Source organism: Carassius auratus, unplaced genomic scaffold (assembly GCF_003368295.1).
Source record: "Carassius auratus strain Wakin unplaced genomic scaffold, ASM336829v1 scaf_tig00010418, whole genome shotgun sequence".
Taxonomy (NCBI): domain Eukaryota; kingdom Metazoa; phylum Chordata; class Actinopteri; order Cypriniformes; family Cyprinidae; genus Carassius; species Carassius auratus.
In genome coordinates this window covers 81,491-106,357 of record NW_020524121.1, presented here as the reverse complement: position 1 = coordinate 106,357, position 24,867 = coordinate 81,491, and the positions used below count along the sequence as shown (strand labels likewise).

The window sequence follows — 24,867 nt, the reverse complement described above, 5'->3', positions numbered from 1 at the left end:
AGTCACAATGAAGACTTATAAGTATCATGAGTTTTGTGCCACCCCCTTGTACACACTGTAAATTTATGTTATTTATATTAGGTTTTTAAATACATATTATTGTACACACATCTGATAAACATGTTAAAAGGAGCCGATTCACAGCAACATACAGTATTGCAGATGAGTAAACGGTTCATTTTCCAGATGAAAATGCATATATAAATGTCTGTGTGCTGAACATGACACATACAGTATTGTTCAAAATAATAGCAGTACAATGTGACTAACCAGAATAATCAAGGTTTTTAGTATATTTTTTATTGCTACGTGGCAAACAAGTTACCAGTAGGTTCAGTAGATTGTCAGAAAACAAACAAGACCCAGCATTCATGATATGCACGCTCTTAAGGCTGTGCAATTGGGCAATTAGTTGAAAGGGGTGTGTTCAAAAAAATAGCAGTGTCTACTGTACAAACTCAAAACTATTTTGTACAAACATTTTTTTTTTTTCTGGGATTTAGCAATCCTGTGAATCACTAAACTAATATTTAGTTGTATGACCACAGTTTTTTAAAACTGCTTGACATCTGTGTGGCATGGAGTCAACCAACTTGTGGCACCTCTCAGCTGTTATTCCACTCCATGATTCTTTAACAACATTCCACAATTCATTCACATTTCTTGGTTTTGCTTCAGAAACAGCATTTTTGATATCACCCCACAAGTTCTCAATTGGATTAAGGTCTGGAGATTGGGCTGGCCACTCCATAACATTAATTTTGTTGGTTTGGAACCAAGACTTTGCCCGTTTACTAGTGTGTTTTGGGTCATTGTCTTGTTGAAACAACCATTTCAAGGGCATGTCCTCTTCAGCATAGGGCAACATGACCTCTTCAAGTATTTTAACATATGCAAACTGATCCATGATCCCTGGTATGCGATAAATAGGCCCAACACCATAGTAGGAGAAACATGCCCATATCATGATGCTTGCACCTCCATGCTTCACTGTCTTCACTGTGTACTGTCGCTTGAATTCAGAGTTTGGGGGTCGTCTCACAAACTGCCTGTGGCCCTTGCACCCAAAAAGAACAATTTTACTCTCATCAGTCCACAAAATGTACCTCCATTTCTCTTTAGGCCAGTTGATGTGTTCTTTGGCAAATTGTAACCTCTTCTGCACATGCCTTTTTTTTAACAGAGGGACTTTGCGGGGGATTCTTGAAAATAGATTAGCTTCACACAGACGTCTTCTAACTGTCACAGTACTTACAGGTAACTCCAGACTGTCTCTGATCATCCTGGAGGTGATCATTGGCTGAGCCTTTGCCATTCTGGTTATTCTTCTATCCATTTTGATGGTTGTCTTCCGTTTTCTTCCACGTCTCTCTGGTTTTGCTCTCCATTTTAAGGCATTGGAGATCATTTTAGCTGAACAGCCTATCATTTTTTGCACCTCTTTATAGGTTTTCCCCTCTCTAATCAACTTTTTAATCAAAGTACGCTGTTCTTCTGAACAATGTATTGAATGACCCATTTTCCTCAGCTTTCAAATGCATGTTCAACAAGTGTTGGCTTCATCCTTAAATAGGGGCCACCTGATTCACACCCGTTTCTTCACAAAATTGATGACCTCAGTGATTGAATGCCACACTGCTATTTTTTTGAACACACCCCTTTCAACTAATTCAACTAATTGCCCAATTGCACAGCCTTAAGAGCGTGCATATCATGAATGCTGGGTCTCATTTGTTTTCTGAGAATCTACTGAACCTACTGGTAACTTGTTTGCCACGTAGCAATAAAAAAATATATGAAAAACCTTGATTATTCTGGTTAGTCACATTGTACTGCTATTATTTTGAACAATACTGTACATGACATAATGGGTGTGTTGGCGATATCTTAATGCTAACTCACTATCCGTGACCTCAGAGTTGAAGTTCAACACTGAGTCTGGGCTCAGACAGTCCGCTGTCACCTCTCCACCTACGATTCGATACCAGTTGTGTCTCAATGGAGACGTGCCATCAAACGTGTCGAAGAACCCACTCCTACTGCTGTCGTTCATTCCAATCAGAACATTATCCAGACCCCACTGAGCCGAGTGTTTACCTGAGAAAGAGGAACACATAAGGATTTGTTTGTCTTCGATCAGGCACTGCATCACAGCACCTTCTGTAAGTTCATCACATGATGTCCGTCTGTTCTCACCCTGCTGCGGCTGCCACCAGCGGAACACGGTGTGTGGCGTCTTGGCTGCGGACGGGAGCTCAATAGTCACCACCTGAGGCTCCAGGAACAAGCCAAAGTCCAGCTCTCGTAGGAGCTGCCACTGAACACCATTGTTTATTGAAAACTGGACAATCACACCTGTCAAACATAAGCAAGGAATAATTCACAATGGGCTGCTGAACTACTGAGAAATAAAAAAAGGAACAAGCTGCAGTATTTTTGGTACATGAATATCTCATCGAGCTGCTCAAGCTGCTGTGATTTACACAGATGGCAAATAACATATAAATGATTACAATACTGCAGTTACTGAACTCCACAACATTTACCTTCGTTTCGGGAGCGTGGGCGAGTGCAGGTGGAGCCCATGTTTTTCCCTCCAATACGAATGTAGAACTGAACCAGACTGTACAGAAGGAGAGAACAGAGGACGAGAGAGAGTTCTACACGAGTTAGGGAGAGAACAAACACAAGTAGTGGACGTAAAACACAGGGTTGGTGTCAAGTGAATGTCTAAAGCCTCATTGTTTGCAAGCGTCCAATAGTGTGGTGTCACTGACCGGGTGTGGGTGGTGTCCAGCGGCGTGGTGCGAGCCTCTCGTCTGCCCAGGCTGCTGAAGTACAGAGCTTTACCTTCGCTGATGCTCCCACAGCCGTCACCAATCTGTCCTCCACTCAAGCTCTGCCACAGCGGACTCAGCTTCCCCTCGAAATCCTCCACCAGTTCAGTGGGACTTGGAGCAGACGGGACACAGCTGGAACGATCCATCTCCACTGACCCCCACAAACACAAACATAACCAAACATTTATGAACATGACAACAATCTATAACATCACATTTAGCGACAAAGCAGCATTCCACATGTGCAGTGTTGAAGGACTCCAGGAACAGGGTTGGGATCCAAAGACTTACAGAGACAATGAGCGACATCTTCCATATCAACCAAAATGTACTATACATGCTCCTGATTCCAACACTAGATCATCTGATTGTGGTTGTATCTCTCTATTAGTTCTATTGGATCTTAGTGCTGTGTTCGACACTATTGACCACAACATTCTTTTGCATAGACTTAAACACTTTGTTGCCATTAATGGAAGTGCATTAGCATGGTTTAAATCATACTTATATGACCGCCATCAATTCGTAGCAGTGAATGAAGATGTATCATATTGATCACAAGTGCAGTACCTCAAGGCTTAGTACTAGGACCGTTACTCTTCACGACTTACATGTTACCCTTGGGAGATATCATCAGGAAACACGGTGTTAGCTTTCACTGTTATGCTGATGATACTCAGCTCTATATTTCAAACATACCAATTTGAAAAACTAAGGAAATACGTAGTCGATATAACAAAAACTGGATGACTAGTAATTTCTTACTGCTAAATTCAGAAAAAAACAGAGGTGTTGATTACAGGACCTAAAAACTCTGCATATAATAACCTAGAACACTGTCTAAGACTTGACGGTTGCTCTGTCAATTCTTCTTCATCAGTTAGGAACCTAGGTGTGTTATTTGATAGCAATCTTTCCTTAGAAAGCCACGTTTCTAGCATTTGTAAAACTGCATTTTCCATCTCAAAAATATGGCCTATGCTCTCAATGTCAAATGCAGAAATGTTAATCCATGCATTTTTGACCTCAAGGTTAGATTATTGTAAAGCTTTATTGGGTGGTTGTTCGGCACGCTTAGTAAACAAACTACAGCTAGTCCAAAATGCAGCAGCAAGAGTTCTTACTAGAACCAGGAAGTATGACCATATTAGCCCGGTCCTGTCAACACTGCACTGGCTCCCTATCAAACATCGTATATATTTTAAAATCTTGCTTATTACTTATAAAGCCCTGAATGGTTTAACACCTCAGTATTTGAGCTCTTTTTACATTATAATCCTCCACGTCTGCTGCATTCTCAAAACTCAGGCAATTTGATAATACCTAGAATATCAAAATCAACTGCGGTGTGCAAATCCTTTTCCTATTTGGCGCCTAAACTCTGGAATAACCTACCTAACATTGTTCGGGAGGCAGACACACTCTTGCAGTTTAAATCTAGATTAAAGACCCATCTCTTTAACCTGGCTTACACATAACATACTAATATGCTTTTAATATCCAAGTCCGTTAAAGGATTTTTAGGCTGCATTAATTAGGTAAACCAGAACCGGGAACATTTCACATAACACCCGATGTACTTGCTACATCATTAGAAGAATGGCATCTACGCTAATATTAGTCTGTTTCTCTCTTATTCCGAGGTCACCGTAGCCACCAGATCCAGTCTGTATCCAGATCAGAGGGTCACTGCAGTCACCCGGATCCAGTACGTATCCAGACCAGATGGTGGATCAGCACCTAGAAAGGACCTCTACATCCCTGAAAGACAGCGGAGACCAGGACAACTAGAGCCCCAGATACAGATCCCCTGTAAAGACCTTGTCTCAGAGGAGCACCAGGATAAGACCACAGGAAACAGATGATTCTTCTGCACAATCTGACTTTGCTGCAGTCTGGAATTGAACTACTGGTTTCGTCTGGTCAGAGGAGAACTGACCCCAACTGAGCCTGGTTTCTCCCAAGGTTTTTTTCTCCATTCTGTCACCGATGGAGTTTCGGTTCCTTGCCGCTGTCGCCTCTGGCTTGCTTAGTTGGGGTCACTTCATCTACAGCGATATCATTGACTTGATTGCAAATGATTGCACAGACACTATTTAAACTGAACTGAGATGATGACATCACTGAATTCAATGATGAACTGCCTTTTAACTGTCATTTTGCATTATACACACACTGATTTCCTAATTAATGTAGTTCAGTTGCTTTGACACAATTTTTTAGTGTAAAGTGCTATATAAATAAAGGTGACTTGACCTGACTATATAAGAAGAATTATGTTGGCGACGATACAGGATGACTGCCTCCTTGACGTGCTCTGCAGTTGTTTGTGTATTTTTGTTAGTTTGTCCTGTCTTTAGTTATATTCCTGCTATCAGTTTCACCAGGGACAAATTGCTGATCATTCAGCACCACACATCTCCCGATATATTACCAGTTTTCGACTATTCTGATGTTTTGCTGGACATTCTTATCTGTGAAGCAGCTGCGCTGATCACACATTTCAGGATGCGAAGAAGGGGGAAAAGAGAGACTCACGTGAGACTCAGAGAACATGGATTTCAAACGCCGTTGTCTAGCATCCATCTGGCTAATGTCCACTCTCCCCAACAAAACAGATGAACTCCTTCTGCTCTCCCGGACAAATAAGGATTTCTCGCCCTCAGCTGCTCTGTGTTTCATGGAAACTTGGCTAAACGACACCATTCCAGAGAGTGCGCTCCTTCTGCCGGGCTTTCAGCTGTTCAGACCGGACCACGACGCAGAATCAACGGGGAAATCGCGCGGCGGTGGGACATGCTTTTACATCAACGAAAGGTGGAGTACAGATGTAACAGTGTTAAATAAGATGTGCTGTTCATATCTAGAAACTCTATTCATTAACTGCAAGCCGTTCTATTTCCTACGGGGTCTCACTCGTTCATTCTGGTGAGTGTTTATACTCCTCCACAAGTGCACGTGAGCCTGGCTTTACAGAAACTCACTGATCAGATCACAGAGACAGAACAACACCACCCAGACTCTGTTTTAATTATTCTCGGGGACTTTAATAAAGCCAATATCTCCCATGAACTGCCAAAATACACACATCACATGTCCCACCAGAAACAGTAATATATTAGATTACTGTTACACCACAATAAAGGATGCATATCACTCTGTTCCATGTGCAGCTTTGGAACATTCTGATCACTGTTTGGTTCATCTTATACTGACCTACAGGCCGAAACTAAAATCAGCTAAACCTGTATCAAGGACTGTAAAAAGATGGACTAATGAAGCAGAGCAGGATTTACAATCTTGTTTTGACCTCACTGATTGGAGTGTTTTTGAAGCTGCTGCCACCGATCTGGACGAACTCACAGAGACCGTAACATCATATATCAGTTTCTGTGAGGATATGTGTATTCCTACCAGGACTCATCTAACTTACAACAATGACAAACTGTGGTTCACAGCAAAACTCAGACAGCTCCATCAGGCCAAAGAAGATGCTTACAGGAAGGGGGACAATGTCTTGTATATACAGGCTAAATACACACTGGAAAAGGAGAACAAAGTGGCAAAGAGGAATTATTCTGGAAAATAAGGACTCAGTTCACTTCCAACGACTCAGCATCAGTGTGGAAAAGTCTGAAAGAGATCCCCAATTACAAGACACCTCCCCCCAGCACTGTGGAGAATCAACAACTGGCAGACAATCTTACCGGGTTTTACTGCAGGTTTGAAAGAACACCCATCACCTGCCCTGAACGCCTCTCCATACAACCGTTCACACCCTTCACAACTCCTGCAACCCGCCCTGAACGCCTCACTCATCAGCCTCATTCAGGACGGTGACGAGTCTGCTTACAGACAGGAAGTTAAAGAGCTGGTGCTCTCTCAACAACCTGGAGCTCAACACGCTCAAAACAGTGGAGATGATGGTGGACTTCAGGAGAAACCCCCCTGCACTCCCCCCACTCACCATCATGAACAGCACTGTGACTGCAGTGGAGTCATTCAGGTTCCTGGGAACCACTATCTCTCAGGACCTGAAGTGGGACATTCACATTGACTCCATTGTGAAAAAGGCCCAGCAGAGGTTGTACTTTCTCCGCCAGCTGAGGAAGTTTAACCTGCCACAGGAGCTGCTGAAACAGTTCTACTCCACCATCATTGAATCCATCCTCTGCACTTCAGTAACTGTCTGGTTCAGCTCAGCTTCTAAATCTGACCTTAGAAGACTACAGAGGGTAGTCCGGACTGCTGAGCGAATCATCGGTACAACCCTCCCTTCTATTCAAGAACTGAACTTATCCAGAGTGAGAAAAAGGGCTGTCAAAATCACTCTGGACCCCTCACATCCAGCACACCCCCTCTTTGAACTGTGTCCATCTGGTCGACGCTACAGAGCACTGAGCACTAGAACGACCAGACACAGGACCAGTTTCTTCCCTCAGGCAATCCATCTAATGAACACTTGATAATAACTGTGGAACACACTACGCTATTTATATTTATAGACAAATACACTTATTTATCTAACACTCATACTTAGTATACACTTACATTTTTGCACATAATATACCTGTACATACATAACTGCTTATTGTAATATACCTACACATACAATTCTCAATTTGTATATTGTCATTCTTTACCTGCTTAATTGTATTTTTTTTATTTCTTTATTTCTTTATTTATTTTTTGTTCTGTCGCAGTCATTTAAACATACCTGGCAATAAAGCTCATTCTGATTCTAATTCTGATTCTGATTCTATCCCTGCTGAGCATCTGAACATCTGCTCTTCCACTCATTCATCTCAGCAAGAACGCATCTGATAGAACATGAATATGTTACCTGTGTATCCCATATCACAGAAGCAGACGCCCGAGATACAGTCTCCATGACCGCCGCAGTGATTGGGACAGGGCTCAGAGATGTAGACGCCATCCAGCGCAAACGCAGGGGCGTCACGATAGACACTGCTCTCCTGGAACCAGCGGAAGCGCGTCTTGCTGAAAATGACACAGGAATAAAGAGATTTTCAAAACTGAGGCTATAATAATTATGAAAATACCTCTGTTTATTGCCTTAAAATATTTAAATTAACTGTTCTTTAAAAATATCCCCATGTCTCTGACAGTATGAATCCATGTTTGGATCGCATTCTCAAAACAATCCCAGGGTCCAGTTACCTGGCGGCCACAACCCGTGGCAATACGACCGTGACTCTGGTCCAGCGCTCGTAGTCTCCCGTGTGGTACACAGTGGGCTCTCTGAGTTCACGTCCGCTGCCCTCGCAGCTCGTGGCCCCAGGGGATGCTGGGTAACAGCCCTCCTGCACCAGAGCCCATGTGCGGCCTGCGTCATGAGAGTACTGTAGCAACACGGGCGCCGACGCACTGAAGACCGACTCACAGCCGATGTTCAGCTGAAGGAGAAACAGCACAAAGTTACTGCACAGTCTACACTGTAGAAATGACACACTGAGACAAACATTCACTGCAGTAAAAAAGCATCCGTAAGGACAAAAAAAAAAAACACTTAAAGTCTGCAGTTAGCAGATGATGCTGATGCTGCGTATGAAGTGCTTCAAACACACTTCAAATCCGTCTGATGTATGAAACGCCGAAAATTTAAGCTGCAGTGAAAATAAAGCAGTAACAGATTGTTTTCTCCATATTGTGACATACAGTACATCCGAGTGTAGGGTGAAACTTGGTTCTGTGCAACGGTTGTTGATTGGATGTTGAGAGATGGGTGTAGCTCTTAAAAACCTATGTAGATTAGCATGATCTTCAGGGGCAGTGTTTAAATGCATTAAATGATTGAAGAACTTCCATATAGTGAAATACTGTAGTACACAACCTAAAATCGTCATCCTGCTATTTTAACACACTTCTCACATCTTTTTTTCAAAAGGGTGCCTAACTGTTTAGAGATCAGATGCAGTGCAGTGTAGATCTCTTAGAAGTGGTGGACGCCTTACTTATTTCTGGGACTTTTCAAAACTCCCTGAAAACTGCAGTTGTTAAGCCCCTTCTGAAAAAGAGCAATCTTGATAACACCATTTTGAGCAATTATAGACCTATATCAAATCTTCCTTTTATAGGCAAGATTATAAAAAAAAAAGGTATTTTTTAATCAGCTGAACAAATACTTAAACTCAGATCTGGTTTCCGACCTCATCACAGTACAGAGAAAATGCTCATTAAGATAATAAATGATAGTTGATAAAATTTAGACTCTGGCAAAATATCAGTGCTGATGCTACTAGATCTCAGTGCTTCGTTTGACACTGTCCATCATAACATACTACTAGAGACTGGAAAACTGGGTCGGGCTTTCTGGGATGGTACTCAAACGGTTCAGATCACACTTAGAAGGGAGAGGCTATTATGTGAGTCTAGGAGAGCATAAGTCTAAGTGGACGTCCATGACATGCGGAGTCCCACAAGGCTCAATTCTTGCACCGCTCTTGTTTAGCCTGTATATGCTTCCACTGAGTCAAATAATGTGAAAGAACCAAATTGCCTAATCACAGTTATGCTGATGACACCCAGATAAGCCTTATCTCCAAATGACTACAGCCAAATTGACTCCCTCTGCCAATGTACAGATAAAATTAACAGCTGGATATGCCAAAACATTCTTCAGTTGAACAAGGAAAAAACTGAATTCATTGCATTTGAAAACAAAGATGAGGTTCTCAAGGTGAATGCATACCTTGACTCTAGGGGTCAAACAACTAAAAATCAAGTCTTGGTGTGATTCTGGAGACAGACCTTAGTTTCAGTAGTCATGTCAAAGCAGTAACTAAATCAGCATACTATCATTTAAAAAACATCGCAAGAATTAGATGTTTTGTTTCCAGTCAAGACTTGGAGAAACTTGTTCATGCCTTTATCACCAGCAGGGTGGACTATTGTAATGGGCTCCTCACCGGCCTTCCCAAAAAGAGCATTAGACAGCTGCAGCTCATCCAGAACCAGAAGATCTGAGCATATCACACCAGTCCTCAGGTCCTTACACTGGCTTCCAGTTACATTTAGGATTGATTTTAAAGTACTTTTACTCGTATATAAGTCACTCAATTGCCTAGGACCGAAATATATTTCAGATATGTTCACTAAATATAAACCTAACAGAGCACTCAGATCACTAGAATCAAGTCAGTTAGAAATACCAAGGGTTCACACAAAACAAGGGGAGTCTGCTTTTAGCTATTTTGCAGCTTCCAGAAAAGATCATGTGCTAAAACAGAAGGCTTCTCTTAGCAAGATTATTATATAATTAATGTGATTGTATTTTTCTTTAACAATAGAGAGCTTTACAAAGTATGTCATATGTATGAAAAAGAATTCCTCCACGCAGCCTTACACCAGTACCTTGAACTGCAGTGTGTATCCGGGTCGGAGCGCCAGGTCTCGAGTCACTGCCATCCGGTCCCCATCCGACCGGCCGAACACTAGTGCAGAGGGAGTGGGAGCACAGAAACTCCCGTTACGGTCCTTGTCCATTCCTTCATTTCCCAGCATCAGCCACACACTCATCTGGTTGAGCGGATGATCGAAAGCCGGTTTCTCGTAGAAGTTCTGCAGAAGCACAGGAGAATCAGAGCTCTGTCGTATCTTCAGGAGCGCTGCAGCAGAATCCCCTGGTGTCCGTCTCACCTGAGGCAGTGTAGGATCAGCCATGGGGATGACATGCTTCTCTCGCTCAGACAGGATGATCACGTCATCGATGGCCCACTGATCGTAGCCCTCGCCCGAGTGCAGCGGCTGCCACCAGCGGAAACGTGTGCAGGGCGTTTTAGAGGCCAGAGGGAGTTCATAATGAACAAACCTGAGCCAAACAACACCATCCAGTCACAAACACTCAATACATTCATATAAAATCTGCTAAATACACAGTACAGTGAATGTGATACTCACAGAAATATATATCAGCTAGTGAGATAAAATAACTTGTTGCAGTGTTTTAATCATTATTATGGCTAGGTCACACAGAATGTGTTATTACATTCTACTGCGCTGCTCTTTAAAAAGAGCTCATCTTTTGAAAATGCATCTGAAGATCCCTGAGTTCATTCCTATTTCCATTCTGCTGCATTGTACGCTTGTTTTAAACTCCAGAACTGGTTCTGTGTAAACAGATCCTTCATTTAAATGGGCATTTTCTATTGCCAGTTGTGTTGCAGTGAAGAGCTACAGGTATGGTTGGGTGTTATGCAATGCTTGCTCATTATCTTTCAAACGACTCCAGGGAAAAATATGAAGAGAGAAAGAATTGTTTGGATGTATTACATGCAGTTTTATCCTGGAATTCCTCCTTCTTAAAATAAAAAGCTTAAATAAACACTGAGTGGTTCCTCTGTGTTCTCACCGTGGTTTGGTGAAGTCAGTGAAGTACATCTCTGCGATCAGACCCCAGCTGATTCCACCATCATTGCTGTACTGCAGCAGAAGCCCCTCCTCTCTGCTGTCGGCCTGGTTACACTCCGCCCCGTCTCCACCCATCCGCAGGTAGAACTGCACAAACTCCGCCCACTCCGTGTCCAGATCCCAGCTGACCAGCTGCCGCAGTCCGGCCTGATGACCAACGAGAGTTACTTTATTAGACAGCAGCTTCTGTGTCATAATACCAGCAATCACAGACAACTGTCATCTGGTGTAGGGATGAAATGTGTTTATACTCCAGATTCACACTAGATTTTGTTTCACTTATAGAAAAAAATCTGAATTAAAAGTTTTTTTTTTCCTTTCTTTTGATGGTTTCACATCAATACAAGCTTAAAAGAATACAGACTTTTGACAAGTTACATTTATTTAGAAAAATATGGAAATCTGTATTAGATTAGGGAATATGATCACTTTAAACTGGTCTTATGCACTGTATAATAGGGATTCATATATTTAGTGATATGTATCTTTGACATCTTTTACATTATCTTGTGTCTACGTATTTAAATGTATTGTACTGTTATTTGTACTGTACCTCACATTTGTTGAAGTATATGCCTTATCAGAAAACTAAATAAAGTTTAGCAAAAATAAGAATACAGACACCATTTACGAAAGGGACGCTGGAGATTCAAAAGCCTTGAAACAAGCAGAAAGAGTCCAGCTGTTAGCCTGCATCATGGCTGTTATCATACCTTACTGAAGTACAGAGAGGACCCGGAGGAAACCACCCCACAGCCCTGGTCAGGTGGCACGATCTCACCTCCGGTCACTTCCTGCCACGCTGACATCAGGGTCTCCTGAGACTCGAAGTCTGAGAGCACACTGGAGGCCAGAGTGTTGAGCGGCTGGCAGTCTGAGCCGGTGAAGCCTTCATCACACCTGGAACAGAGCAATCACATGACCTTTCACCTCCAGCGACTGATTCACGAGCCGCCGCTAGAGGCAGTGACACAACAAATCATCCCCGCTCGCCTTGAGCCGTCACATTCATCTGACCCTGAGCCGCCCATGAAGGGCCCACCGTCAGCGTCTCAAACCGCGCTCAGCACACACTGATCATCCACCGAGTGACGGACTTTAGATCACAAGACGACAGTCAAAACAATCATAGTTGTACAAGTTTGAAACAAGAAAATTCTGGCAAAATCATACATTTTTGGTGAATGATCCCTTTAAGAATCAGTTCAACAAAGAATATAAAAACATATGGCATCACATACAATAATGAATCATTCCATATTAATTAGCTAAAACCACACATAAATGCTCCATTGTTTACTAGCACCATGCTAATTTTATCTAGCATATCTAACTATTTGTGCTCCATCAATATTTATCAACCAATAGCACTGAAATTATTATTATTATTATTATTATTATTATTATTATTATTTTAATTGAGGTTTATGATAAACGTTCCAACAGAACAAACAAGAAATAAAAGAGAGAGAGAGAGAGAGAGAGAGAGAGAGAAGAAAGGCATCTCAGGCAGACCTAACATGAAAATTTCTCCACGTAAGTTGTACACTATAGAGAGGAAGATTAAATGAATACATAAAATACTACAATTAAAGAAAGAGAGATATTCAGGGAGGAAATATACAGACATTCACAGACATAGGCTGCCTGTTTTAAACCATCACAATGTTTCTCAAAGGAAATGTAAGCAATCGTCCAAGGTGAGAGAAATATAGTCCAAATAGAGTGTCCATATCCAATGAAATACTTCAGTGGACGAAGGTAAGAAACATGTCAAAAATTCCATGGGAATTAAATGTTTTACAAGATTATGCCGTTTTTTGTTTGTCTGTCTTTGAGTGAGGGTTTTTTCTCATTTATTCAATACATCAGAATGTTCTTTCATGCAGCAAAGTTAAAATACTGAAAAGTCTTTTAGCAGTAAAATTATTTTTGAGAAAGCAGCAGCAGACTAAAGCACTACATATTCACAAATATTCATGTTAATCTGATCACTAAAGGGATTCTCTGAAAGGTTCTAAATAATGATATATGCTAAACAAAGTTTTAATGCATATGTAAAATAAAATAAAAATATTCAAATCTAAAAAATGTGATAAAATGTAAAATGAATTTAAAATTGATCACAGGTTATATGATAAGCAAAAAAAAAAAAAAAAAGAAAGAAAGAAAGAAAGAAAGAAAATGCTCAGGTCATTTTATCCCTTATTGCATTTACAACAGTTAAAAAAATAATCATCAATAATGTTTACTTTTAGGCTATAAGGATTCCTCACAGATCTTTTGTGTCACACAGCCATGTTTTTCACTTATCGTTTGAAATGAAAGACCATTAAAGGCACATCAGCTCATGTCATTTATGTGCAGTAATAAAAGCAGTCAGTCAGATTCATGGCTGTGTGCTGCAGATGAGATCTGTGAGCCGGACACTCGGGGGTTAACCCGGGGTCAGGGACTGGAGTTTGGTCACAAATGATGAAACAAAGAATAAGTGAATCCCACAGATCTGAGTGTGAGAGTAAAAGATGTTCATGCTGCTGTGGTGGATTAAATTATGATGAAACATCACAAAACATCCTTAAACCCAAACACAGTAAAAATGTCTGTTTTGAATTTCTGTCCAGAAAAAAAATCCCTCAAACAAACAAACAAAAAATAATGTACTCAGAACCACAGGAGACATTAAGATTTGTTTTTATAGATTGTATTTGATTAATATGCTTGCATTTTAATTGTCTTACTGCACATTAAATATTTTTCAAATTTGTTTATGATTAAAACAAGTGAAAAGCCTGCCAGTGCTAAAACAGCTCCTTTTAAAGATATTTTCCATGGAGAATTAAACTAGAATACTTGAAATGTATTCAGTACTTTGTGATCCAATGAAAGTGACTGACCTGCAGTGACCATGGTCACACCATCCGTGTCCACGGCACATCTGTGGACACTGCTGCCCGATGTAAACATCATCTAGAGCCCACTCGTCCTGCTCCTGATAGTAATTCTGGATCCATCGGAAGCGTGTCGCACTCGACCTACAGCCAGAAAACAGCATGAAACTAGAGTGAGACAAGAAAACATAGCAGTCGATGAAGATGCATGAACAATGCTAAAATATGACCATTTTCACCCTACAATCAGAAATACTGCTGCAAATATGAACAAAACAGGTCATGGGAAAATGCCTTCGGTGTTTACATATTACAAATGTATTGTTTGTAATATGATACTTTAAACGTCTCTTCATGGAAGTATTATTCTAGTTATCATAAGAGGCTAATGTATACATATTCATACATATTCACAGAAGGGTGCAGTCGGTGTACCGCTGCCGCGTTTGAGTCTCACCAGGTTTTGTACGGCAGTGGAAGTGTGATGCGTCTCCAGTCTGTGAACTCAGACGGATGGTAGACGCTGGACGCAGTGAACTCAGAGCAGCTCGGCATGCCGGGGAAACAGGCCTATTACCCACAAACCACCAGAAACAGCAGTTAACCTCACAGTGCAGACCAGAGCAATTACAGCAACACCAGCACTTTCTACATGGCGTGGTTTATATTGTTTCTATAATCCTTACAAAAAGTGTTTCTGGGTGAAGACACAGTGACAGAATCAGAGGGTGATACTGTCAGTTCTTGAATGTATACCGTGGTACTCAAGCATTATCACGGTTTTTATATCATACTGCAAAAACATTGTAACACTTCATTTAGTTCATTTATTTAGGTATGTTTCTCTTGGTGAAAACAAGAAGCATTAGAGAATATTTTAGTTTTCTCACCTCTTTAACGAGATGCCAAGTCAAGCCGTGATTGGTGGAGAACTCGAGCCGGACCTGAGTGTCGATGTGAGGAGAAGGTTCGCGTCCGCAGCCCATGACCAGAGAGAACTGGATCATGTAGGATGCACCGATCTGCATGGATTGTGTTTCCACATAGCGGATACTGGAGGCCGAGTCGTGATCGCCTGAAAAACTGAGCAAATATTTGCAACATTGTGGTTTACACTTTCATTTCAGACGGTGCCTGAAGGGAAACACTGATGCTGTTTGGATTTCAATGCATTATTAATTGCAGAAATATTCTGCTTGCTTTTGCATTGAATACAAAATAAAATTTCTGTCTCTTTGCTGGTCTGGAAAATGGTGACATACTCAAGGGTCTGAAACAGAGCTCTTCTGTGCGTTTATGTACTTGGAGAGCTGGTGTCGTGTGAGAAAGGCGTCTGAACGCATGAATATTAACATTTAGTTTCATTATAATAAATGTATAGTATGGATTAGATGTTATCCAAATCCTTACATCCCAGAAAAATAATGAAAAGAGTGAAGCACAAATGCAATGATGTTCATCTGATCAATCGGCTCAGGTCTGTTACCTGATGTTCATATGGATAACTTCATACAGCATCATAAACATAAAGGATTGAGAAATGACTTTCCAGCAGCTCCCTGTTTAAGCTTAAAAAAACTTGTCACTGGTCACTTTCAACCACTGTAAGGATAGACATCATGATACAGTACTTCTGTCTGTGTATTGCGATTTAAGTAAAGATGACTTAATCTCTTAGATTGACGTCTAAACTGATAATGAATGGTACTGTGGTGAACATGAGGCAGGTACCTGAGGGTCCAGTCGTGTTGGCAGTACGGCTGCACGTTCCCCAGATAGAAGCCCAGGCTCTGAGTCACGTCTAACACATTACTGAAGTCCAGGCTGATGATGTTGAAGAGGACAGAGGTCATGCTGATCTCATCCAGAGCCCAGACGTCCAGCCCGCGGCCCGAGTGGTACGGCTGCCACCAGCGGAACTGGACCCCAAACTTACGGGCCCCAGGAGGAAGCTCCACAGAAACAATCCTAGAAAGAGTCAATCCAATCTAACTGTTGCACTAGTAAATGAGCTGATCACACAGCATATATTAACCGATGTGCTTGACACACTGCAGAAGTCCGATATGCCATGCCACACCACATGACTGCAGTAAAGTTCAGGAAGGTTTACCTGGGTTCATGGAAGCCCTGATAAGCGTAATGCTGCAGCAGCGTCCAGGTGATGCCGTTATCTGAGGAGTAATGCAGCAGCACTCCTTCACCCGGCTGGTCTGGAGCGGGACAGGAGCTCGACGTGCTGCGACTGCCCAGCCTCAGCGTGAACTGAAGATACCTGCAGGAGAGAAAGAAACAAGACCGAATGTGAAACACCTGTGGCTCGATTTGAAGTAGTGCTATCAAAGGGATCAAGATGACACCAATATGAACAACAGTGTCCTTCTGACTGAAGTGATAAACAAAAGTGATAAAAATGAAACCGTTACAATCTTCTAAAAACCACAGACCCCACTAAAGTGCAAATGTCTGAGTCATTCAGTCATCCAAATCAATGGCATGGATATGTGTGCGTGTTTATGTGATTTTTAAGTCCTCAAAATTAAAACAGCTCTAAAAGCATACCAAACACTGTTTTATTAAGAATGTAATAACGCCTGTAGTTTTGTGTATAGAGAGTCCCATAAAACATAAAAACAACATGTGTGTGTGTGTGTGTGTGTGCATACCTGGCCTGTGAACTGTCCAGGGGGGTCGTAACAATGTGTCTTCTACTGTCCCTGTTGAAGACCAGGGCTTTTCCACTGGCCAAAACCCCACAGGCGAAGCTGACCTCTGCCCCCCGAAGTGAGGAGAAGCTGTGATAGGACGACAGCCTCACGCTGGAGAAACTCTCGGACAGAAACGCAGGGAAGGTCTGAGATGCCAGTTCACATGCAGGACCACTGAAACCATGGTCACACCTAAAGAAATATGAATAAAACACATTTTCCATATATAGGAAGACGCTGCTGTTTTCACACTGAAAGAGTGTTTGACGCTCATACTTGCAGCCCGTGCGTGAACAGTGTCCTCTACCAGAGCAGAAACGCAAACAGGATGGCCCGATATATACTGGAACACACAACAACAACGTTATCATCATCATCAGTGATCATGATTTATTGGCTTAGTTTAGTGTCTAAGTGTCAAAATCACTGTCTAAACTACTGATCATGCTCCATGGGTTTGACTATAATGTGTCAACTTCTATCAGTAAATATGAGCTGTATGTTGAATGAATGGCTCTTACCGTTGTCAATCGCCCACATGATGCTGCTTCCCCCTGCAGTCTGTCTCCAGCGGAAGCGAGTGCTGTCTGTGAGCGCGGCGTTGGGCAGAGGAATCGTGATCCTTGTCCAACTGCGGGAACAAGAGAATCAACGGATCTGTAAACACAACACACAACACAGACACATGCCACATTTACGAAAGCATCCGACAGATGCAGAGACTGACCCGCTGTAGTTCTCTGAGGAGTAGATGCTGCTGTGAGGCAGATGTGATCCGGCACACAGTTCAGGAAGACACTCGGTGTGCAGGAGAGACCAGGAGCGCCCGTGATTGGTTGAGAACTCCAGGTTCACACTGTGAGATTCACATATGCAGGAACAGAAGAAGAGGAGACAACAATCTTTATTTTCACTTTGTTTCAAACAGTACATGTACTGAATCTTGTCTTCTGCATCTGTTCTGAATATTGTCTCTGAACTATTATTACTATCACCACTGCATACAACCCAAAGATGCACAAACTACAACTTCCACCATTCCTGCTGTTTAAAAGTATATTCTATTATATTCTATTAAATTCTATTCACTGAATTTATCAAATGTCAATTTCACACTCAAAAGATGATGTTTTGAAAAATATGTCAGTGGTGTTTTGTCCAGTGTTGTTGGACTCCAGTGTTCTTCAAAACATCTTATTTTATAAGCCAAAGAAGAAGAAGTCATAAAGGTTTGAGCAACATGAGGGTGAGTAAGTAATGATTTTTAGGTTATCACTGTTTTCTGATCTGATCACCTGTTGGCCGGCTGATAGGCTCCACACCCGAGGTTGATTGAGAACTGCACCAGGTGAGTGTTTGCTCCGGGAAGTACCGGCAGCAGCTGCAGGAAGTCCACTGCCCAAACGTGACGGTTCGCTCCCCCATGAAACTTCTGTTCTAGACAAAACTGAGTGGCTGGAGTCTGAAGTTCTGTGCTCAAACCAACCGAGACAACTGAAGGAGTCTGGAAAAGAAAACCAAGAGATGTCAAAGTGTATACAGATGGGAACATGACACAGTAAATGAGGAAATAGTTGAGTTGAATGATAGTTTCTGAACAGAACATGTCAGTTCCTGTAAATGGTTATGCAACCTAAATCTGATTATAGACTTTATAAGGTTTCTACCCTGTAGGCTGAGTATGGAAGTATGTCCAGAAGCACATGACCTTTCCTGCCCTCCGAACGACCAATCAGGACCACATTATTCTTGTTGGATTCTCCAGGATCGCAGTCTCCACCCCCTGCATTGAACACAGAGATCAGACACTGAACTCATGAAAAAGATCAGACACTGGACAGAGATCAGGCATTAAACACAGAGCTCAGACTGTGAGTACAGAGAGATCAGACACTGAACACACAAAGATAAGACACCTAACACATGCACAGATCAGACACTGAACACATGTTAACTTCAATGTAATGTCTAATGTGCATATAAAACTATAAGTCATACCCATGGTGAAGTGGAAGCGCAGGTTTCCGTAGGCGGTGGTGTTGATGTACGGTGTGCACACCTTCCTCTGTCCATCTTTGAGAAAGACGAGGGCAGATCCAGACTCTACCTCTCCACACTGAATGCCATTCACCGCTCCATCAACCTCCCATCTACAGGTCACACATGTTTGCTTTTGGAGATTTAATTTATCAAGAGAGCTCCAGTATCTCAAAACTGAAATGACAACACCTTTCACCTACAGTGAAATGTATCACCATATTTATTTAGTTAGTGAACTATTATTAAAATACTATTTCATAAAAGAACTCCATTAGCATGAATTCCAGTGGTATCTGATGCAGTAGTAACACGCACCCACTCAGTGGACTCTCAAAGTCTTCCTCCCAGTAGCTGCGCCCCTCTTCACGGTGCAGGTCCACGTCTCGTGTGGAGGCGAAGCTGTGCTCAAATCCCTCTCCACCATGAAAGTACAAGGAGTTTCCCTCTGACTGACAAGCATGCTGTCCAATGAATGAAGAGGAAGCATTACAGTGCTACAGTATAGTGTAATTAAAAAAAGGTACTATTTCTGGGTAGTTTTATTAATCACATAACATATAAATCTGGACATGGACCGAATACCGTACACACCGTACCATTTCAGTGGAGGGACTGAGAGCTCTCGGACTAAATCTAAAATATCTTAAACTGTGTTCTGGAGATAAATGGAGGTCTCACGGGTTTGGAACGACATGAGTGTGAGTTATTAATGACATAATTAATATTTTTCGATGAACTAACGCTTTAAACACGTCACTCGTGTTTGAATAGAACGGATTTAGATAAATGCTTGAAAATGTTTGCATTGGGTTAATGTTTGCTTCTTTACTGAATGGTTAACCATGGGTTCATTAAATAAGCAGCTCCGCTCGAGTGTGCGCCTGTGGCCGTAGAGTGCTCTAATTAATGCCAGCCCTCCGATAGAAGAGACAGAAATAAAAAATAAAAAACTGCTTTGTTTGTTTTCCACAGGAGAGTGTACGCTTTGAGCATATAAGGTAAATAAAATTTCCCTGCTCAGTTAAACTACATCCTAAGACCGCAATGCATTCAATCTTATGCAAGGTTCCCCAGCATCAGGGTAGGTATCATTGGCATTATAATTAATCACACATGGTGTTGAACGCTACAGTTGTGTTCAGATCATGCGTTCACTGGACTGGACTCTCTTGAACATCGTCATCATAAACAGTGGAAACGACGAAAACAAGAATTTATTTGTGGTGTAGTCCGCGAGATGTAGTGGAATCATCAGTCATTAATCAGGAATGTTTGTTGCTCGGTTCTGTACGTTAAATCCCGAATGGATTAACCATCTTGTTCATGCTACTAAAATTGAAGGGTGTATGAATATGTTCCCCCCACAAAAAAAAGAAAGAAAAGATAATCGACATTAATTGTGGACATTCAAATAAATGTAAGGACGTTCATACAAACCATTGTACCGGTCCAAATGCATTGTCTGCTGGCAATTTGATGAATTTTGTTTATAACAATGCAAATTGTTAATGTGTCTTCAAAAACGATTTACAAGTAGGGGACGCCAGTGGGGTATCCGTGTGTGTGCTTAACTAAGGTAAGATTATGTTTGTAAAAAGGTAATTTACCCAGTCATAAATTGCTGGAGATTGAAATGTCCTTGGAAGTGCTTGGATTTTACTTAAGGCTTAAGAACCGTGGTGTACCATTCTCTGAACAACAGGGGGCGACGAGGACTAACCATCCTCTAAAACCATCGGGAATCACTATTGAGAAGTACTGGCTGCATCCAATTCTGGCCCTGTCCCTCATGGCACACTCCAGACTTGTGGATTTCTCAAAGTCCTTTGGTGACGTCATGTAGTGCAGACCATGGGCGAGGCTAGCCCCTTTTTAGGGGTGCTTCAGCACCCCTAAAAACGAGGTCAGCACCCCTAAAACTTGGAGTGAGTAATGTTGTTATTCTAATTTTTTTGTTCGTCTTTTACACGGATAAATAATGTCCAAAACATACTTCGTAGTTTGTGGTTTAAAATGCATGTGTTAAGGAGGGAAATGAAAACATCCCAGCATAGCAAATTGTGTCATCCTCTTCTCTTCTTCTACTTCTCCTCTGTATCTGCACCGCTCAGCACGACCGTCATCCAGCGCGAAACACACGCAGAGTGAGATGTAGTGTTGTGATCGTTTGTGATGCAACTAAGTTGCTCCAAAGCTGTGTCTAACAGTTCTTTCCTTTTACCTAGAGTTGTTCCGATTCCGAAACCATATCGTTGAGTACTGGAGTCAATATCCTGAATAACCATGGTGGTACACCTATAATAAGTGTTTATTTTCGGACTATTTTAGTCCGGCGGGTCGCCGCCGCTGTGGAGTAGCACAGGACCTGGGTGACTCGTCCATAGTCATAAACCGAGAGAAGTAACGCCGGTTACAATGTTCTTCCGCAAGACGCATGTAGTTCTGTTTATTAACTGCTAGAGCGTGAAACAAAAACAGAAGCGCGACAAATAAACTGCGTACCTGTGCAGTGCGTACGTGTGTCTCTGTAGTTAAAGTTTATCTTTAATTTGTTACTCATTTGAACAATCGGGAATCATGTAAACATGACGTCACGTGCGTCTTTTCTGGTCAGTCGTCATGGAAACATGAAGCCCTGGCGTTTGGAGTGAAAACAAACGACGTATCACTGAAAACACTCACTGTGGCTTTTTTTAATGAATTGTTATCAATTCCTAGATTTATATCTGTTATTTTTCAGTTGTGGTTGACTATCAAACTAGACAATAAAATAAAGTTTCATGTTTTTTTTTTGCTGTATTTATTCATTAACCACACACAGGATTTAACCTGAACCAGGCTTAACTCCTGAACTCCTAGCATTACTCTCTCTCTGTGTGTGTGTGTGTGTGTGTGTGTGTGTGTGTGGCCTGGCAGTGAGCAATGGACATACGAAAATTCTTTAAAAGAAAAAAGACAGATTCAGGTGAGAGACTAGGGACAGTCCATAATGACCTCTGTTTGTTTTTTTTTTCCTTCTGAAAAGTGTTAACCTAAAGTAACAGATAATGCAAACCAGCTGTTTTTGTATCAAATTACTTATCTAGGCAATGGTCCCCTGCTTTTATTATTATTATTATTATTTTCAAACTCACAAGCTTCTCTTGTGAAAGGAATTTGTAATTTAAAAAAGTTAAGCCCAATAATAATAATAATAAAGACATTTAAAATGACACGCCTCTGTGTGCCTTTTGATCATGTCATTAAAATCTGCAAATGGTCTCATGGTCTCATTTTTGTGACATGACAAACTGACCTCAACTCTCCTGCCTACAATATATTTGTGTATGATTGTCAGTGCCAAGGGAAAGAGAGGGAGATGGCGAAAGAGAAAGGGAAAGGGAGAGCATGCAGGAAGAACCAGGTGAGGAAACAACAACAATAAATTGACATATAGTGAATAGTGGCAAGCAAAACATTAACTACTCATACTCCTATACAAACTTATTGGCATTAAGTAGGCTATATTACTTTTTTTTTTTTTTGTAACATTATTTTACACCACATTTTTTCATAATAAAGGAGGAGAAAAACAACAGGGAGAGTCCATAAGGGATGAAAGGGGAATTGACTAGTGAAAGAAATGAAGAGACAGAGGGAGTGCAACACACAGACCACCAAGACTGAGATAAAGGGAGCAAATATGTATGCCATTATGGCTGATGAGGCCAGGGATGGAAAGACAGAACAGTTGACATATTGTTTGTTTTTGTGTAAAAAATAGGGTGGGTGGTAGCATTGGGGCTCATTGGGTGCTCAGCACCCCTAAAGCTCTGACCCTAGAATCGCCCCTGGTGCAGACCTATAGGGCCCTTGGCTATTTATTTAATGAATCATAATGCAATCGTATTATTCAACGCACTATTATTTTGTTTGAGATATCAACCACTGGTCGATGACAATAATGTTTTGTATAAACTGCAGGTAACAACTGGTGAAATGTACACCTAGGTCATAAAAACTGTAATGATACCTACACTTAAATATATTCTTCTCAGCTATGTCATCAATTGCTCTTGAGCGAAATCTCCTCCCATCCGTTGTCTGATTGGCATTTTGCAAGGATTCCTGGATATTTAAAGTGTGTAGAGCCTGCATCTATGTGGGGATTCGTGGAAGACCGCTTTAAGGGTACAAAGGGGGCCCTGCTGAGCACACTTCAGAGCCTTAAGATGCTAAATGGGACGGCCTACGGACTCGTAGACTCTGCGAGCATGTGCAATTTAAGTCCATGAGACAGAAAGTCCACATGAAGTGCGCCGTTTGGGACAGGGCCTCTTTAGGCAGCTGACTTCCTGAGTATCAAGAATTAGGTGCATTCGACTTCACACAGCACTGTGCAAACCGATCGCAATCTGACTTGAAGTAGTGCATACCTGTTAGAAATTTTGTCCGACTTGAGACTGCGCCGACGCCACATGACTGTCTCTCGTGGCATCAAAATACCACAAGAGTGTTTTGAGATCAGCCGGCATTTTATTTACTTCATCTGTGATAAGTATGCAAGCACCGCATGAGGAGCAGAGTGTCCAGCTGACATGTCTGTTTTCAACCTCATGAACTGATTTTGGACAGGCTTCTGAGGCAGAGTAATGGTCTACAGCATGATCTACAGCTAAATATACTGTAGAAGTGTTGGTGATAACTAAGAGGATATTTAAAAAATAAAAATGAAAAAATAAATAATATGACACCGACCACAAGGAGAAGAAGGATAATGAGGAGAAGGAGGAGGAGGAGAATAAAAAGAAGGAAATGGAGAAGATGTAGAAGATAGATTTGGAGGTGGAGAAGGAGAAAATGAAAGAGAAGGAAAATGAGAATGAGATTGAAAAATAATGTAACTCTTGCTGCTACAACTAAAGGGGGCAGCTATTGTCTCCCTCGCGTTTAGAGGGGAGAATACCCCTCTCCTAGCCATAGGCTGCATCAAGGACATCTCAATAACATTATCTTTCTCTTTTGCAAGAATGGAACAAGGACCATTTTGGGGGGTCTTCACGCTATATCCTACCACTCATACCAAGCTCAGGGACATGCTGCTTGTTCCTGCGGTTCTCCCGCTGGAGAGAATACCCTTCGCTGCTATTACTCACTACTTTAATTAAAGAGAGGCCTGCTATTATCTGCCTCATTAGAGGGGAGAATACCCCTTTGCTAGCCAGTAGACTATATGAAGAATATCTCAATAACTTTGTCTTTTCTCTTTTGCAGGAATGGAACAAGGTTGGTTTTTTTGGGGGGGGAGGGGGTGGGGGGGTCTTCTCTAGGCAGTAATACTTCTCATTATGGTCATTATTATATAGACTCTTCTATTGTCTATATTTCATAGACAATAGAAGTAATTATGAAATGTCCTACTTAAGTGGGTCAAAAGACTAAAAATCAGATAATTGCATTTAATATAAATTAAAACTATAATATATTTTGGTTTAGATGCAATTAAGTGTCTGAAAACATTACATTAAGTTCACACTAAAAGTATATTATTAAAAAGTACATTATTTTCATAATAAGCACTCGTTTTGATCTTCTTCACATGGGATGGGTTTTAGTCTGGTCGTGTACCTTTACTGTGGCTCCGGGGAAGAAGAGCCAGTTGGCCGTGTCCAGAGGGTCCAGGCTGTCCTCCAGCAGCGGGGGCCGGTTGGCCGTGTTTAGCACCAGTATGTTATCCAGGCCCCAGCAGGACTCATAACCATCGGGACCCACGGGCGGCTCCTGACTCCAGCGCAGATGAATGGCCTCTCCTCTACAGCCCTGAGGCAATGGCAGGAGATGAACCACCGTGCTGCTGTTAGTGGGAGCCCTGCGAGACCAAATACTTAAGATAAAAACACTGGAGAACTGAACATCCAAGTGCTCAAGCTCAGTCAGACATAAGAGTTTTTATAGTACAAAATCCATGCACTGCTCATG

At 41.7% G+C, this 24,867-nt stretch overlaps 1 protein-coding gene across 3 annotated transcripts in view; it reads right to left on the bottom strand.

Moving 5' to 3' along the window:
- Positions 1–24,867, bottom strand: part of reln (reelin) — a 108,228-nt gene that overhangs the window by 30,640 nt on the left and 52,721 nt on the right. For all 3 annotated transcript variants that reach the window (XM_026245757.1, XM_026245758.1, XM_026245760.1), the window contains exons 10-33: positions 24,517–24,757; positions 19,225–19,370; positions 18,868–19,019; positions 18,537–18,652; positions 18,165–18,373; positions 17,597–17,725; positions 17,391–17,500; positions 17,146–17,212; positions 16,828–17,061; positions 16,275–16,436; positions 15,893–16,129; positions 15,052–15,244; positions 14,619–14,731; positions 14,168–14,305; positions 11,984–12,170; positions 11,212–11,417; positions 10,500–10,671; positions 10,215–10,421; positions 8,022–8,257; positions 7,684–7,841; positions 2,778–2,991; positions 2,547–2,623; positions 2,197–2,355; positions 1,903–2,097 (exon numbers count right to left, since the gene is read on the bottom strand). In XM_026245757.1, the coding sequence (XP_026101542.1) occupies positions 1,903–2,097; positions 2,197–2,355; positions 2,547–2,623; positions 2,778–2,991; positions 7,684–7,841; positions 8,022–8,257; positions 10,215–10,421; positions 10,500–10,671; positions 11,212–11,417; positions 11,984–12,170; positions 14,168–14,305; positions 14,619–14,731; positions 15,052–15,244; positions 15,893–16,129; positions 16,275–16,436; positions 16,828–17,061; positions 17,146–17,212; positions 17,391–17,500; positions 17,597–17,725; positions 18,165–18,373; positions 18,537–18,652; positions 18,868–19,019; positions 19,225–19,370; positions 24,517–24,757 (4,058 nt within the window). The remainder of the gene's footprint in view (positions 1–1,902; positions 2,098–2,196; positions 2,356–2,546; positions 2,624–2,777; positions 2,992–7,683; positions 7,842–8,021; positions 8,258–10,214; positions 10,422–10,499; positions 10,672–11,211; positions 11,418–11,983; positions 12,171–14,167; positions 14,306–14,618; positions 14,732–15,051; positions 15,245–15,892; positions 16,130–16,274; positions 16,437–16,827; positions 17,062–17,145; positions 17,213–17,390; positions 17,501–17,596; positions 17,726–18,164; positions 18,374–18,536; positions 18,653–18,867; positions 19,020–19,224; positions 19,371–24,516; positions 24,758–24,867) is intronic.